Raw genomic sequence first — 16,955 nt, 5'->3', positions numbered from 1 at the left:
ATTTGTGTCAACTCCGTCAGACATACTTAAAAGCGTACTATTATAATCTGATCCATCCAAAAAGAGTGTAACGTCTTTATCTAATAATGGTGTTTAATAAAGAAGCGATAAAAATACATTCTATACCTTTTTTTCTGTTTTCACACTATTCTGGAAATTCTTACAGTTGACAAAATTGAATATTTTTCCATCTTAACCATGAGTTGAACACTGGAGCCATTTTCCATAGTTTTTTCCTCAGTTGAAGCTGTCTCTATAACGGAAACTAAAATGGCAAAATGTATCCCACAATTCTAACAGAAATTATCATTATGGGAATGACAGAGTTGACATATTGAAGCTGTGGCCGCAGAGACTTAAACAATGTTTGTTTAAAATATGAAAAAATATTAAACTTGCCAGACCACGTGTCCTACTGTTGCAGCCACCATGAGCAGGAAGTGGGAAAGGGACACTCAGAGATATAACTGACAATGACATTGTCTGATTTATTCAGGATTATAAAAATATCTGACACAAAGTGAGGACACAACTTTGCTAGGCAGTTTTTTATGGAAAATGTGATTTAAAGTTTACTTTATGTATTGTTTGATATCGTCCAGATCCCTGCCTTTCATTTAATATTTATATTTATGAACACTTTGTTTAGCAGTTTAACATTGTAACCTCTTGCTGAGGACAGGTTAAGTTACATGTGCTTCCAAGTATAGAGCATGCATTTAAAACAATTCTAATGAAATTATTAAAAAATATAGAGTTTCATTTTTCCTTTAGATGTAACTTTTCCAGTATTTTTATTATTATGAATTTCTTGATTTTTAACACAAAGATAACTTTTGTATGTAAGACATGTTTTGTCCCTTGTCTCAAAAATCAGTGAAGCTCAGTCGACAGCATTTGTGGTATAATGATGATTACCACAAAAATACATTTTGACTTGTCGCTTTTTCTTTCAAAAAAATAAAAAATGGAGACACTTACAATGGAAGTCAATGGGGTCCATTTTTGGAGGGTTTAAAGGCATAAATGTGAAGATTATAATTTTATAAAAGCACTTTCATTCTTCTGTTAAAACTCATGTATTATTTGAACTGTAAATTTGTTTAAATCATCATGGTAATGAAGTTGTAAAATTGGCTATATCTTTCCACAGATGTGGTTAGTAAGTGATTTTCTCAAAGTAAAATCATGTTAACACACATATTGTTTATGTCTTGTGTCTATACTTTTGAAACATTTGAGTATTTTAATGTTTACAGATTGACCGCATTGACTTCCATTGTAAGTGTCTCACTGGAACACACATTTGTGCTTTTTTAAAGAAAAAGAGGGATGAGTTGAAATTATTTTTTGTGGTAATCAAGTAAAAGTAAAGATACCTTCAAAGAAATCAACTCAAGTAAAAGTCAAACTAGCTCATGTGAAAAATACGTATGTAACTGATATTGAATGTACTGAAGTATGAAAAGTACAAGTAAATGGCTTCATTAATGTCACAGCTGATAACACCCATAACAAGTGAGTTGAGTGGTGCTGGGGTCTATATGAGGATATGAGAGGATATTAACAGCTCTGATCAATTCAGTGAGCGAGTGAATGTTCTTCTATGGTGGCCATCTGGTGCACAACACAACCTTACAAAGTAAATGAGAAGAAATATACTGTAGCCACAACTGAAATACACTTAGTTTGTACTGTTTATGTCTTGAATTTATGTGGATTTGACATGTACTGTAAATGGTCCACAACACGATGGAACACTGAAAAAGGGACCTGAGACATTTTTAGTAACTAGAATGTCACAGAGACTCAGGGGTGGAGTTTCTCACGTTACTCATATTTAAAAAATGATCAATAATGAACTGAATCACATTCATAATCCATTAAGATGTACCTCTATGATGTCATTATGGGGCATCTGTGATGTCACAATGGGATCTTTATGATGTCATAATGGTAGATCTATGATGTCATAATAGGGTTTTCCTCACACAAAATGATCATATTGCTTCATAAGACTTGGAATACTATATATTATAAAGCCTCCTTGAGATTTTTTAAGCTGATCAATGGTCACATCCGTTTTCTTTTTAAGTTTGCAGGCTTCATTGAGTATGTAAACTGCACATGCCTCTTGACCTCATAAACATCAAAGCATGATGATGTTGTACTCTAAACCTCTCGTATTTAGTGAGGGTGAAAACTGAACCACATACAGTTTATATTTGCTGCTGTTTTTTTTTTTTTTTTTTTTTTTTTTTTTTGGTGTTCAGTCATAAAACTAATAAAAGGGTCTGGAGAAATGTATTGGAGTAAAGTGTTCGTTTTCTTGTCAAAATGGAATGAATTATAAATGAAAATCAACAGAAATATTTATAATGAGTACACTAACAAAGTATTTGTATTCTTTACTATAGGCCTACACACCTCTTTAAAGTTTCACCAGAACAGGACTGCAAATAACCCCATCCACCTTAATTCATCAAGACTACAGTATTTCTGTAATACACACATATTGTCATTTATGATCAGACTAATTAAATTAATTGAAATACAATAAGAGTGTTTGCACACCTACCAGCAATATGTACTGGCTGACACATTTTTACTGGTATACTGCCTACATCCATCTAAACCCCAGAACAGCACACCAATGAGGGCACAGTTTGCTCACATGTTTTGGTCTGCTTGGTTGGAACAAAGGTCTGAAAGTGTCCTCAGGTCCAAAATATCTGTCAGAGATAACACTAATTACCATTATGGTAATTAACTATTTACTCTATTATCCCACAATGCAGTGCAATGGTTATTTTATTCAGTAATTTCTTATAACAGAAAATGTTATAATTACTGTTAAAACTTGTACAATCCTGCCACTTATTAACAGTGCATTTTTTTTAAGGATATACAGTACATCACATCAAATCAAACATGATCAGAGGAGAAGTGTCACAGTACTGTTATGTAATGACATTCCTCCAGCAAACATTATTCCTGCAAATTAGATGTAATCCCTGCGGTAGATGTAACTGTGTGACATTGTACTAACAAAAGCATGTTTTTGCCAGAATTCAGTCAGGTGATGACATCATATCATTCCCACCCTCAGATCTCCACTGAAAATACTCGAGAGAGGAGACACTGGTAACAGTAACTTCAACAAACACGAGCTCCACAGGAACACTGACACTAATGGGAACACTCGGCAGGACAGATCAATCTATACTTGAAGTGAAAGTAATGGGGCATTTTTTTATGTCCTTTTTATCATCCACTAGTTGAACAATAAAAGTGTCATCACATGAAGTAACAGCACACCCCTCCTCCTGCACAATCAGGATGAGTAACGTGCCAAAGTTTAATACTTGCAGTTGGGGGTTTGTTCAAATTGTTGAAAAATATCAGCAATAGTCATAGTGATGTGAGCCTGAGCAAACACCACTAACAAGACACATCCCAATCGGGAAGTTATAATAAATGTAAGAAATGATAATAGCCAGCTCAAAGTAAATCAAACTAATCATTTTGTTTCTTATATTACTGAATATTTGAACAGTTACATGGGACCAATTCTTTTAATAGTTACAGTAGGAATAACGTGTTTAAAGGAACAAAAAAAAAAAAAAAACATCTTTTTTTCATCTATTTTAATATCTTAATATTTTTATTGTACTTTTAAAGTGCTATTTTTGTCCTCTTTACTCGTTCGGAAAACAGAAGCCCTGACATTCTGATCGCCTTTTGAGTTTCACAGCAGAAAGAAGAAATGCGCCGCTTTTTTTTTTTTTGCTCCTTATTGAACACAAACAATTTACTTGTGTTAAAATAAAGTGGTGATAGTTTAATATATCACACTGTAAAAATAATGTTGATAAATAATATATGCAATATGTTATCACCAATATATATATATATATATATGTATATATACACACACACACACACACACAGTATATATATTAAATACATACAAATATATGTAACACAGGCCTAGATACAAGTGTTCATCTTTTTTTTTATATTTCTAACTTTTAAATATATTACTACTACTGTAATTGAAGAAAAAAAAGAAGAAGAAATGAATTTATTTAAAGACTCAGGGCTGTTTCAAACCAACATTTCACATGTTGATTCATAAGATCGTGAATTGGTGTTTCTTTGACATCATATATGACTGTATTCCTCTCAGCAGAGGCCTGTACCATGAGGGCACTCAGGGTTTCAGGCTTAACTGGTCCCATGATGCAGCTCATCAACTTTCTCTGTCAACTCAGGCGTCCATCCTGACTTTAAGATTAGATTACGCACTCGTGCACATGAATGAGTGACGTTTGCAGCGCACAACCAATCATGTGAGAGAACATGATTCACTTCTCGTGAGAGACTTAGTGGGATTTACCTCTCTGCTGAAAGCTGATGATTATGAAAATAACATAAACTGTGCACAAGACATTGTTTTAAAAATATTTAAAAAATGAAAATGCATTTCCACTGCTCAAGAGTTCAGCATGAAATCATGAAGAATTAAAACACTTGATTTACACAGTACATGGGATAACTGTACAATTATGAAGCAATTAAAGACATTTACACAACAAGAAGAAACAGCGGCTGCTAAGAGAGTTCAAGAGGACTGCTGCAAACTAATTCTTAATGTGATAAAAAATTATATAAAACAGCTTGTATATCAACAAGAACACACAAGCTTATTTACATTGATTTAAATATAAAAGCTTTTATATTTATTTGAATTAAAAAATGTATATATAATTCAAAAATATTACAAATAAATATAGGCTACTATCGATTACAAAACAAATAGAGACTATAAAGATGAATCAAAATCTACCAGTTATTATATCAAAAAAGTGTTTTTAGACAATGGAATAAACTACTTTATAAATATATATGGGATAACAGGAAACCTAGAATTAGTCTTAAAATTCTTAAGTTGTCAAAAAGGCTTGGAGGACTAGAATTCCCAAATTTAATAAATTATTATAAAGCTGCCCAAATTCAGTCTATACTGATTTAGATGACTGAAGAATCTAAAGATGGAAGATGGAAATGTATCAAATGTGGGAACCCAGTTCATCCCCAAATAAAGCAACGCATTTAAATCAATAGATCATATTTGTATTAATTGTACTTTTAGAATTTGGTTAGGGAAAAAAGACAAATAATAAAATGAAGAAAGATATAGTTAATTTACAAGAAATTGCGAAAGATCCTGATTTCATGCCCAATAGATTAGATAATACATTGAAGTTTTGGGCAGATATCAGCAACTGTTCACTGATGAAGGAATGGATACCTTTTCAAACCTAGCAAAAAATATGAGCTTCCAAATTCACATTTAGGTAAGATGATATTTATTAACAGAAGTTCAAGTAAAAGAAATAAAAAAGGAAATGCATCCATTAATAACTACAACTAATCCAATAAAAATGTTAGGAATTTTAAAGAGTGCACTTGAAAGAGATGTACAGGACACTCTGAATTAAATGATATGTGTGTGGGAGGATGAATTATAAATAAAAATGAGTCAGCAAGACTGGGAAGAAGTATCATATAATACTCAATCCAGTGTTTGAAGGGGATATGCTTGGAAGATACAAATGAGATGTTTCATAACATTATTAATAGTTCATTTAATATTTAACTGCACAGTAGAAATACATCCAGAAAATCTTATTTTGGGTAAAATGCCATTGTCTTTAAGAAATAAAACTGAACAATATATATATTTAGGGTAATCAATACAGAATACCAAAAATTGGCATGCAATAATAAGACGTATTTGTTCTTTTAATAAAAGACGTATTTTGTGTACTGCTTATATTATTATAACTTCAGGTAAAATACTGTATGTTCATCTGATGAAAGAAAGAAGGGGTTTGAGTGGCATTCACCCCTGTGGATAAAGAGGGTAAATGAAAAGCAACACTCTATCTGCTGAAAATCTACATCTAGATTCTCAAAGGAAGAGTCAATTTAGTGGATTTCTAAGATGTTATTTGTGAAGTGTGCTTTGAGAGACACAGGGGAGTGATTGCGTCAGAGATAGTTGATTGGTTCAGCACCTGTTATGGAGCAGGTAACCCGTGTAGTGTAAGTTACTATGGTGATGAACACCGCTAAAAGCCGACCAACATTCATGGTACATAAAACCTGAAGAAACTACACTAAAACTTACCTGACTATCCATGGTACAGGCCTCTAGGGTGTGCATGGGATTTATTATCATAATATTTAGACACATGCTGGAGGCGTGGCCTGCTTGTTTATCTATGCGCTTCGTCCCGCCCATATCGCTGACGTCATGCACACTCAATCAATCAGCGATCGTGTTTATTCTCCTCAGGCTTTATAAAGCAACACTGACTCAAGTTCTGTTTGTCCGGTGACTTCTTTCGCTTCTCGACTTGAAGAGATATAAGAGTCGCAGGAGTAGTAAAACAGTTAATCAGTTATTACAGAATAATAATAATGATGCGTCTATCGGTTATCTGCTCTTGTCTAATTCTGGTGCCGTTGCTGTGCGACGCGCGGATCTCCAAGCGCTATGTGATCGGCTGTCCGGAGCGCTGCGACAAGAGTCTGTGTCCGCCCGTACCGGCCGACTGTCTGGCCGGAGACCTCCTCGACCAGTGCGACTGCTGCCCGGTGTGCGCGTCCGGCGAGGGCGAGCCCTGCGGCGGCACGGGGAAGCTGGGAGACCCGGAATGTGGAGAGGGTCTGGAGTGTGCCGTGTCTGACGGGACCGGAGCCACGGCCACCGTGCGGAGGAGAGCAAAGAGCGGCGTGTGCGTGTGCAAGAGCCCGGAGCCCGTGTGCGGCAGTGACGGGGTGTCCTACAGGAACATCTGCGAGCTCAAGAGAGTCAGTAAACGGGCGCAAAAGCTCCTGCAGCCGCCCATCATCTTCATCCAGAGAGGCGCCTGCGGGAAAGGTTAGACTGCATGTTGCGCTGCCTTTATTTACACTTTAAAATCCTAATTTGCTTCCTATCTCAGTCAGCATTTTTGGGCATCATCATAGTCAAAGAAGAAGCAGAAGAGAACAGAAAACTATTGCACTGCCTAAATAGCATGTTTAGGGATTGTAGTCTCATAACAGTGTGGTGCCAGTAAGATGGCATTGTGGAGCATAGCTACTAGATGGCTTTTTCCGGAGGTTAGTCTCAAAACCTAGTTAGCTGCCTACCTAGATACTGCCACAGCAGGCTTTTGAGAAAGGTAACTTTGATAAACTTCATCTTGTGCTGTGTAATGTGAAAAGGTGACAATATGTTTTTAGTCTATTTATTAATGCTACACAATATATATAGGCTACTAAAGAAAATGTTCAAATGATGCTCCCAAAATCACCAGAAATGAATGCGTTGGTGCTGTTTTTGCTAAATTAATAAATAAAATAAATAATTACAATAGATTGTGTACGTGATGGGCCCCAGACTCCCCAGTAATGATGAAAGCCTATAAATGTGCCTGCTGTGAAATACTCATAGATCTTTAGGGCAGTGTGCCATTTTTTTTTTTTATTTTTTTTTTTTTTTAGACCACTTGACTTGGTTTATGTGCACTTTAATGTAAAGTTATTCCTATATATAGTGATACCTATTTATTATTGGGGGGGGGGGGGGGTACTGGAGGGTCTCGCCTAGGGTGCCAAATGGGGTAGGACCGGCACTGCTTCCTAGACAGCATTTTTTGGTATTATATATATTACTGCCTACCTATATGGTATTTCTTGGACATCATAGTCCGAAAATACCTTAAAGTTGGAGAGCTATGGAGTATGAGTAGAATTCACTGCTCAAATCTCTTTCCACGTTGATGTATATAAATGTAGATTGCAATTTTGGGTTTATGAACTCTAGATGTTGGTAACTGAGAAGTTGTAGGCCACTGCAGGTTCAAGTGGTAATCAACTTTATGACACAAATGCCACAAATTAAACTACAGTCAAACTACTCTTTAAAAAAACAATTACACTAATAGTTACAGCTAATCTACAAGCTACTAACAAAAAGTGGCTAACCATATTGAAGCTATTTAAAAAAACAGATAATATTTTTTATATTAAAGATTGCAGAATTCAGGAACATCATCGGATGGTTATATATTTAACTAGTGTGACATTCCCTTACAAAAATTAACCACGATTTTTGTAGTAAAACCACAGTAACTTTAAAATTAACTATAGTTACTACACTATTACTATAGTAAAACCATGATTAGCTTTAGTAATGGTTAAACAAATAGGGTGACAACATAAATGTATATTTAATATACACTAATAAACTAGAAAACACACTATTTTCTATAACTGAATCGAAATATAGTGATAAACAGCAGCAATACAATAAAATATTTAACTTCAAATAATTCAGTTTTCCCAGCGCTACATGAGAGAGAGAGAGGATGTTTCAGGTAAGTGTGTTTGATTCACTCAACTCAATTGATGCGTTCACAATATAATGTGACAAATGAAGTGTTTTGTGATGATACAGCGCTACTCGCTGGAAAATGAAGCTCGTTACTGGAAAAGTGACACTATATAGTGAAAACAGCCGAACTACTGAAACTACTGTCACGCTACTGAAACACATGGTTAAGTTAGTAGCGTCGCTGCTTTTAGTCAACTACTCCACAACACTGGACTGTAAATATACTAATATTTAATACAATACTGACAACTTTTGATAAAAAAAGTGCAGTCTATTTAAAATAAATATTTTACTCAATATTAGTGTATGCTATGTATTTTATACTTATTAGAGTGTTGCGTTATTAGCTTAGCAACATGCTAACAGTGAACTCATTTGAAATCAGTTGTGACTCCAGTCTCGTGTATGCTTCTCATGAGTAGTTTGTGTGGTGTGCACAGTTGCCAGCTGTGTAGAGTGCTCCAAATCAGTCACTAATAAGGTTCCATTTCAGTTCAGATGATGCCTTAGAAAGGAGCTGCCTATGTAGGCAACAGACAGCAAAGCGGCTCACTAAGTTTCGGAAAAGAGCTTTAATCTACACAACATTTTTTGTCACGCTGAACAAGCCTTAACTGACCTGAACATGGTTAATGAGGTTTAAGCGGGCCTTTATGTCATTGGACATAATGATTTCCAAATCAAGCCTGGTGCTTTCGTGCAAATCCACGCAACGCAGCTTTCTACGTATTTCCTTTGGCTCAGTAGTTTATCACCTCTCCCTTGTTCCAGTCACAGTTTGACTGGCCAAAAATAGCATTATACAGCCTAGTGTGTATGTGTGTGTGTATGTGTGTGTGAGGCACAATTCAGCTCAAAGCTCATCTAAGATCTGGAGCCAAAACTCTGTTTCTCCTCAAAGCTATTACAGTAACACATCTCATGATGTAATCTTCATCTGGACTTCCTGAAGCTGGACTTTATCTAACAAACATATTGTCTGAGGATCCACATCTAGGTCAAAATTTACAGTCTATGAGAGGTTGTCTTTTACTTGACACACATTTTTAATTGAATACAAGTTATAAATTTACTGTAGGCAATTTTGGCCCTTAAAACACACTTTTCACACTTTTGCCTTAATTTAATATTTCCTTTCATTTCTCCATTCATTAATCTCAACATGTTATTTTTTATGGACAAATGTCTTTTTCATCAGCATGGAAATTATGTGATGGAAATTACATTTTAAACATTTTTGGAATAAAGTGTCAGACTCCTTTGTCTTGCCGAGGTCAGTTTCATAGCTTGTATTTTGTGTATACACACAGCAAATAATATTTAATAATAATATTAAATATTCTTATTATAATAGATAATTTGACTAACTTGATTAGGAATAACGGCAAATAAAAATATTCTATTCAGTGTTGGAAAGTTTACCTCTGAAATGTAATCCGGTGTATGGATTACATAAATACATGACTAAAATTGTAATCAGTAACAAAATCTTAAATTCTTAAATTTCACTTTTAGGGTTATCTAATCTAATTATTTTTGTATTAGTTTTGGATTACTCATTGCAAGTTTTGATGAAAATCATTAATCATTCATTTTAAATTCATCAAGTCCCAATTAACACTCCTTTCATTAATAAACATAAATGTCCAAGTCATAGTTTAATAAGTGATAATGTACAGTCAGCCGGATGTTATAGCAAAATAAATCCCGACAGGGTGATCAGGATCCCAAGTGGAGCAGAGGACTCTTGTATCACCCTGAAGGGGTTTATTTTGCGATAACAACCTCTGACTTTACATTATCCCGCTTATTACATGGCTACTAACCAGATAAATAAATACATGGACATATAATATTGATTTGAGTTGAAATTATGTCATTATGTGAGAAGAAATAAATCACTGAACAGCTGAAATCCAACTCCGGTTTGTGTCAGAGTTCGGTTGATGTTTATTTTAGAATCAATTACTGTCTGACTGCCATAATCCAGCTTATTACAAGACTACTTGCCAAATAAATAAATGCACAAAAACATTGATTTGAGTTGAAATTATTGAGATCGCATCGTGATCCGAGAAGTAGGAAAGATGACTCACAATACCCGGATGAGCGGTCTGATTTGTCTTAATCCATGATTTGTGCGGTTGTTACTCAGAAATATCAGACCGCTAGGTGGCGCCATTGACCGATCAAAATAGAGTATTCCAGAGAACCATGAAATAATTATTTTTATTATGGATCTTCATGGTTTAATATTAAAAGTCTTGGTCTGGGACAGTGTTAAAACAGTCAAATCTCTACATAAAATACATTTGAAAAGTACCAAAAACTAAATGATGAAGGCCTGGTGAAAAGTTTCCATGTCAGTTTTAATGAGACTTTCATATAACAAAAAGAAAAAAAGTTGAAATCTGTTAGTTTTAATAAAAATCAACCCTTGGGACATGAAAGTGCTGGTAATTGAAGAAACACCCTTAAATGGTGTCAACGCCCTTGTAATGACGGGAATAAGGGTATGCGCAAACACTTTTGCATTGTTGTACACCCAAATGATCTATGGAGGACATATGCGTGACATCATTCTTTGAAAATCCCCTGATCAAAAAACAGGGATTGGCTTTAATTGCTGACAGACATCAGTTCTGGAGTGAATGGATACAAGAGATCAGAATTTAAACTGGATTGCACAAGGTTATCGAATAAGATGCAAGTTTTTGCATTGAAATGCAAAAGTAGCTAGTGCAAATGTTTAGTGAATTTGCCTGCAGAAATGACAGCATAAAGAGACTCTATCAAACATTAGATGAAGAAGTCTGTTATGCTGCAGTCAAGCCAAAACACACACACACACTTACTGTACGGTTTTCCTCAAGTGCTGAGTTTGCATTCAAGGGGGAAATGCATACCACGAGACAATCGCAGCCAGTAGCATGTAGTGTAGGAAGAACAGCATGGAAAAACTCGGAATAATTTTGTTTCGACACAGCAGTTCTGGGATCAGGCAAGGTGCTGCTGATGTAGAAAAATCATCAGAGAGTAGGTGTGCTTTAAGTTCACCCCATTGACTGGGACAAGACTGCAACTATTGGTTGCCAGATATTACATTACTGAATTTGTTCACTTTACAGTTATTTTTATGGCCCCCTGTGACCACAGTTAAAGCATCTTAGAGGCGTTTGCTAAGACAAGCTTCACATTACTATTGCTCATACTGAACGTTAGAGATTTGAACAAACCCATAGTGTTAAACCTTGATGTGTAACTCGGCCTGCACCATTTATGCTATGGACATGTGTGATACCTCATTTTGTGTGACTTGTTAAGGAGAAACTACTTTTAGACTACAATTTTCTAGGGCTGCCCCCTAATAGTCAAAAAAACGTTAGTCGATGAGAAGAGTCTTGGTCAACCAGGTTTTGATTGGATGGTTGGTCGCAGAAAAAAAAAAACTCCACAGGAAGTGGCGAAGTCACACAGTCAGTGATGGACAGACATGATCGTTTACACGGCTGGTCCATGCGGTAATTAATTATGTCGGGCAGGAAATCCAAAGTGTGGGATCATTTCAAGAGGGTAAAGGATGACCCCAAGAAGGTCACATGCAAACTCTGCAGGCAAACGTTTGCCTATCATTCATCGACCTCAAACATGGCTTATCATTTGAAACATGAAAGTAGCCTGACGTTAGCCACTTAGCATGGTCGCTCGCTCTAACGTTAGATAACCTAGATAAATATGCGCTATTAGGCTTATCCAAGTGTTCGTGGGGAGTGGGGAAGCTAAATTAGTACCCCGCTTACTGCATGTTTAACTTAATGTGCATTTCTCTTTATAAATTTCCAATCTTTTTTATTGGTAATTTGGCTGGACAGCATAGATTGACAATGAGGGAACAATTTCTGTACAAAATGTCTGGTCTGAAAAAAGCTAAATAAATGAATATTGGATAAATTAAATTTGGTAGACAAAGCTGAAAAGGATGAAAACACCCCATCTTCGTACAAATCCTTGATTGTGAGAAGACCGTTGCATGCCCATGTACAGTATTCAGCATCTGAACTAGATGGTGGAAAAACATGGTTATTCAAAATAGGCATATGTATGGAAGCTCTAAGTAGTCTGAAGGATTTCCTAAACTGGGTCCAAATTCTGAGTGAATTCGAAACGACAGGATTCGACGCAATTCTGTTGACAACCAAGGGGAGCTGAGAACTTAGAACAGAACGTAAATCATATTTAGTTGAAGAAATTTCAGCGTGGACCCAGGGCGGATAATCATTGGATAAGTGGGGATTATTCCAGTATAGAACCTTACTGATATTACACGGCCAGTAATAATGCTGGAAATTCAGAAGGGCCAGGCCGTCTTTTGACTTGGGAAATTGAAGGATAGAAGAGGTAATTAAAATGAAAAGAGGTAAAACCTTTTGAAGGCGGAGGCTCAAAATTTTGGATAAGACTTTGAAGTCAAGATTTAAAAGGGAAATTGGCCGGTAACTTCCACACAACACAGGGTCTTTTTCTTTTTTAAGAATAAGGGAGATGGAGGCTACAGTAAGGGTTGATGGGAGATAACCCACTTTAAAGGAACCATTATATAATGCTGTTAACACAGGAGATAGGCAAGACCTAAAAGTTTGATAAAACTCTGTTGTAAAGCCATCTGGACCCGGAGATTTGTTGGATTGCATGGATCTAATCACATCCAATATTTCTGATTCAGTAATGGAGTCACCCAGACCCTCAGCAAGGCTTGCTTCAAGAAATGCTGCCTACTCTATAGGAGCTGCCTAGTAATCACACTCGTCTTGAGCAAATCATGTTCTGAAAGTAATTGTAATCGTTTAGTGTATAGGGAGGGAGAAGGGGAAGAGGCATAAATCGTGTCTAAGTCCTGCAATTCGTCTGATAAACTGGCTAGCTTAGAGACATTCAACTTCCTCAGATATGAAATGTGACATATTATTTGCCCCCGAATAAAGGCTTTAAAGGCCTCCCATAGAGTATCCAAACTAATATCAGGGATTTGATTGAGTTCAAAGTAAAAATCACTTTGAGACTTTATAAAATCTGTAAATGTATCATCTGACAATCTAAAGGTAGGAAATCTCAAAGGTATGGACATGTGACTACAGGAAGATCGACAAATACAGGGGCATGATCAGAAATAACCAGGGGTCGATATGTACAAGTTACAATGTCACTTAATAATCTATTATCCAGTAGGAAGAAATCGATCCTAGAAAAAGTATGGTGAACATGGGAAAAGCATGAAAAGGCTTTACCTTGATGATTCTTAAATCTCCAAGGATCCGAGAGACCTAGCTGAGAAGAATAATTAAGTACTACATTGGCTGATTTAGACAGAGTAATTTTTTTAGAGGAAGATCTGTCTAATGAAACATCCTGTACTAGGTTAAAGTCTCCACCTATAATAATATAATGGTTGCCAACGCTTGGTAGGCTAGAAAATAATTTAATAAAAAACTCGTCGTTGTCCCAGTTAGGGGCATAAATGGAAGCAAGAATGACTGGAGTGTTATAGAGCCTACCTGTGACTATGACAAAATGCCCATTCGAGTCAGACATAGTGGTGCCCGGTTCGAAACCGAACCGATTTGCGGATATTGATGGCAGCCCCAAGGGCTCTTTGATAAAATTTGAAGTGGAATAAATGGCCCATCCATACCCTTTTATTATGGAAAATACGCTGTACGCAAGTGTGTTTCTTGTAAAAACACAGTCTCAGCCTTGAGATGTTGTAGATGAGATAAGATCTTACCAGCTTTGATACCTGCATTCATCCCCTTAGTATTCCAGGATATGAGTCTTAGCCCCCCACCTTTGGGCTTAGTAATGTTAGTCATTCAAATGGTATAGTGACATTGGAGCTATGATCTGTAATAATTTGGAGAAGAAAAAAAACCTAATACTAATACATGTGAATATCCCACCCATCTTAAGGAAACAATCCCAGAACAACATAACAATCCAAACAAAACATGCTTTGTAAAAAACTTACTGGGTCTCGACTCCCACTACAATATATTGAAACTGAAACTCCCAGAAACAATAAATATAACCAGAACCAGAACAAAACATGGTATCAAACTTCCTTACAGGGAAAAATGTTTCAATGGAAAAAAAATCCTCTGTCTCCACCAACTGGTTGATCAGCGCTTTCTTGCATAAAAGAACTGCCATAAAGTCTCTCATACCAGCAGAAATAAAGTCCTCAGTATCAGTCAACAGAATGAGTGGAGCATCTTTACCAAATGGAGCCGGCACGAGCCAAGGAAAACAAATCCTTCGTCACAGTCAGTGAAGTGAACGGAGCCCTTTTCCGGAAGAGAGCCAGCATGAGTCGATGATATAAAGTCCTCTGCTTCTGCCAGCGAAGTGAAAACCTTCCTATTTCCATCCTGTGTGTTGATGATCAGTCTCGCTGGAAAAAGTAAAGAAGGCCACTTTCTCAGTTTGTAGAGAGCTGCCATGATGTGCCGAAGTTTGACTCTTTGCGCTGCAACCTCAGGTGCATAATTTTCAAATACTGCGATCGGGTTGCCCTGGTACTTTAGGTTGCCTCTCTTAGCCCTGGCTTCACGTAAAATTAGCTCCTTCTGTTGATAGCAATGAAGCCGGATAATGACCGCTCTTGGTTTCTCACCTGTCGCTGGTTTGGCGGCAAGAGTTCTATGGGCTCTGTCAATCCCTGGAGGGGATGAGAAGACATCTATGCCAAATACGTCAGACAGCAATTGAGAAAAGGAGGACGGACGAGGGCCCTCAATCGATTCTGGTATGCCGACTATTCTTATATTGTTCTGGCGGCTGCACGACTCAAGGTCGGTGACTTTGGATTGTAGCTTAGCATTACTTTCTGATAGAGTGAGTAGACTCTCGTCGGTTACGTTAGCGTTAGTTTCAAGCGAGGTAATCTTGTGGGTATGGTCTGAAATGGTGGATTGAATCAGATCCATCTTGACCTTCAGTGATGAAATGGTAGCTTTGAAGTCCGAAGAGAGGGCTTGCCTAAGCTGTTCTAGTAGCTTAGCAATTGCTGCCATTTTTTTTTTATCATTTTCTTTTTCTCCCCCTTTTCTCCCTAATTTGGAATTCCTAATTCCCAATGCACTCTAAGTCCTCATTGTGGCGTAGTGACTCGCCTCAATCTGGGTGGCAGAGGACGAATCCCAGTTGCCTTCATGTCTGAGACTGTCAACCCGCGCATCTTATCATGTGGAGACATAGCGCATGTGGAGGCTTCACGCCATCCACCGCGGCATCCACGCACAACTCACCATGTGCCCCACCAAGAGCGAACCACATTATAGTGACCATGAGGAGGTTACCCCTATGTGACTCTACCCTCCCTAGCAACCGGGTCAATTTGGTTACTTAGGAGACCTGGCTGGAGTCATTCAGCACACCCTAGGATTCGAACTCGCGAACTCCAGGGATGGTAGTTAGCGTCTTTACTCGCTGAGCTACCCAGGCCCCCAATTGCTGCCATTTTGAGTTCAGCGGCGTCGTCTGCTGAAGCATCAGATTTAGTATCCTTCTTATGTTGCTTCGACAGTTTAGAGGCCATGGTGAAGGCATAAAAACACTTTTTTTCTGTCTGAGTAGAAATGAAACAAAAGTACAGGGGAGTCTGAAAGTAAGCACAAAGAATACACTGGAGCGGGAGCGAGACACACACACGTCTAACTCCAACGACCGTCCGCCATTTTTTCTGCTCTCTATAAATTAACTAAATGTTCAGACAGTCTCCTTGCTGGATTTTCTGACACATTCAGAATCATTACCACTTTTGCCGGTATCGCTACAGCTCGCTTCATGCGTGCGCATGTAAAATTTATATTTTAAAGGCTCATTATTACGGTTTAGTATTTCTACTTATAATATTATATACAATATTACTTATAACATTCTCCCTAAGCCCTGGAACTCAAACCATTTTCTGATGCCCCCAAAAAATATATATTTAAGTAATTAAATTAATATCATAAACGTGCGACAACTAGTCGACTAATGGCTTAAACTAACGAATACTAGTCGACTAGGAAAATCTTTGGTTGGGGGTAGCCCTACAATTTTCACTTGATGAACAATAAAATAGGCAAAAAAAAAAAAAACATAGACTTACATAGAAGGATCTGGAGACCAGATTATCATAGAGACTTGAGGGTGTAGGACTTTTTTGACATGGTCCAGTAGGCAACCACCTAGCAACCACTCAGAACACCCTAGCAACCACATAGTAATCCACTGACAAACACCTACATCACTCTAGCATCATGGAGTTGAGTTTTGCATGGATTATTTTCTTGAGAACAATAAAAATTAAGTTCCTTAGTTGGGCTGGGTATAGATACATATTTCCCATAACCCCCCCCCCCCCAGATAATACTGTTAATTATACTGTACAGGGCACCTTATAACTTTGTACATTATAAAAATATTAATTTGACTAATTTTATAATAATTTTTACGATAAATT

The 16,955-nt window shown here is 37.0% G+C and overlaps 1 protein-coding gene across 1 annotated transcript in view; it reads left to right on the top strand.

The window, feature by feature from the left end:
• Window positions 1-6,388: 6,388 nt before the first annotated feature.
• LOC127427118 (serine protease HTRA1B-like) overlaps window positions 6,389-16,955 on the top strand; it is a 71,668-nt gene continuing 61,101 nt past the window's right edge. Inside the window, exon 1 of the mRNA XM_051674502.1 lies at window positions 6,389-6,952. Within this exon, the coding sequence (XP_051530462.1) occupies window positions 6,490-6,952 (463 nt within the window). The 5' untranslated portion in view covers window positions 6,389-6,489. The remainder of the gene's footprint in view (window positions 6,953-16,955) is intronic.

The sequence above is a fragment of the Myxocyprinus asiaticus genome, chromosome 36 (assembly GCF_019703515.2).
Source record: "Myxocyprinus asiaticus isolate MX2 ecotype Aquarium Trade chromosome 36, UBuf_Myxa_2, whole genome shotgun sequence".
NCBI classification, from domain to species: Eukaryota; Metazoa; Chordata; class Actinopteri; order Cypriniformes; family Catostomidae; genus Myxocyprinus; species Myxocyprinus asiaticus.
Note: the sequence above shows the minus strand (reverse complement) of the source record. Positions and strands in the feature narration are given on the sequence as shown.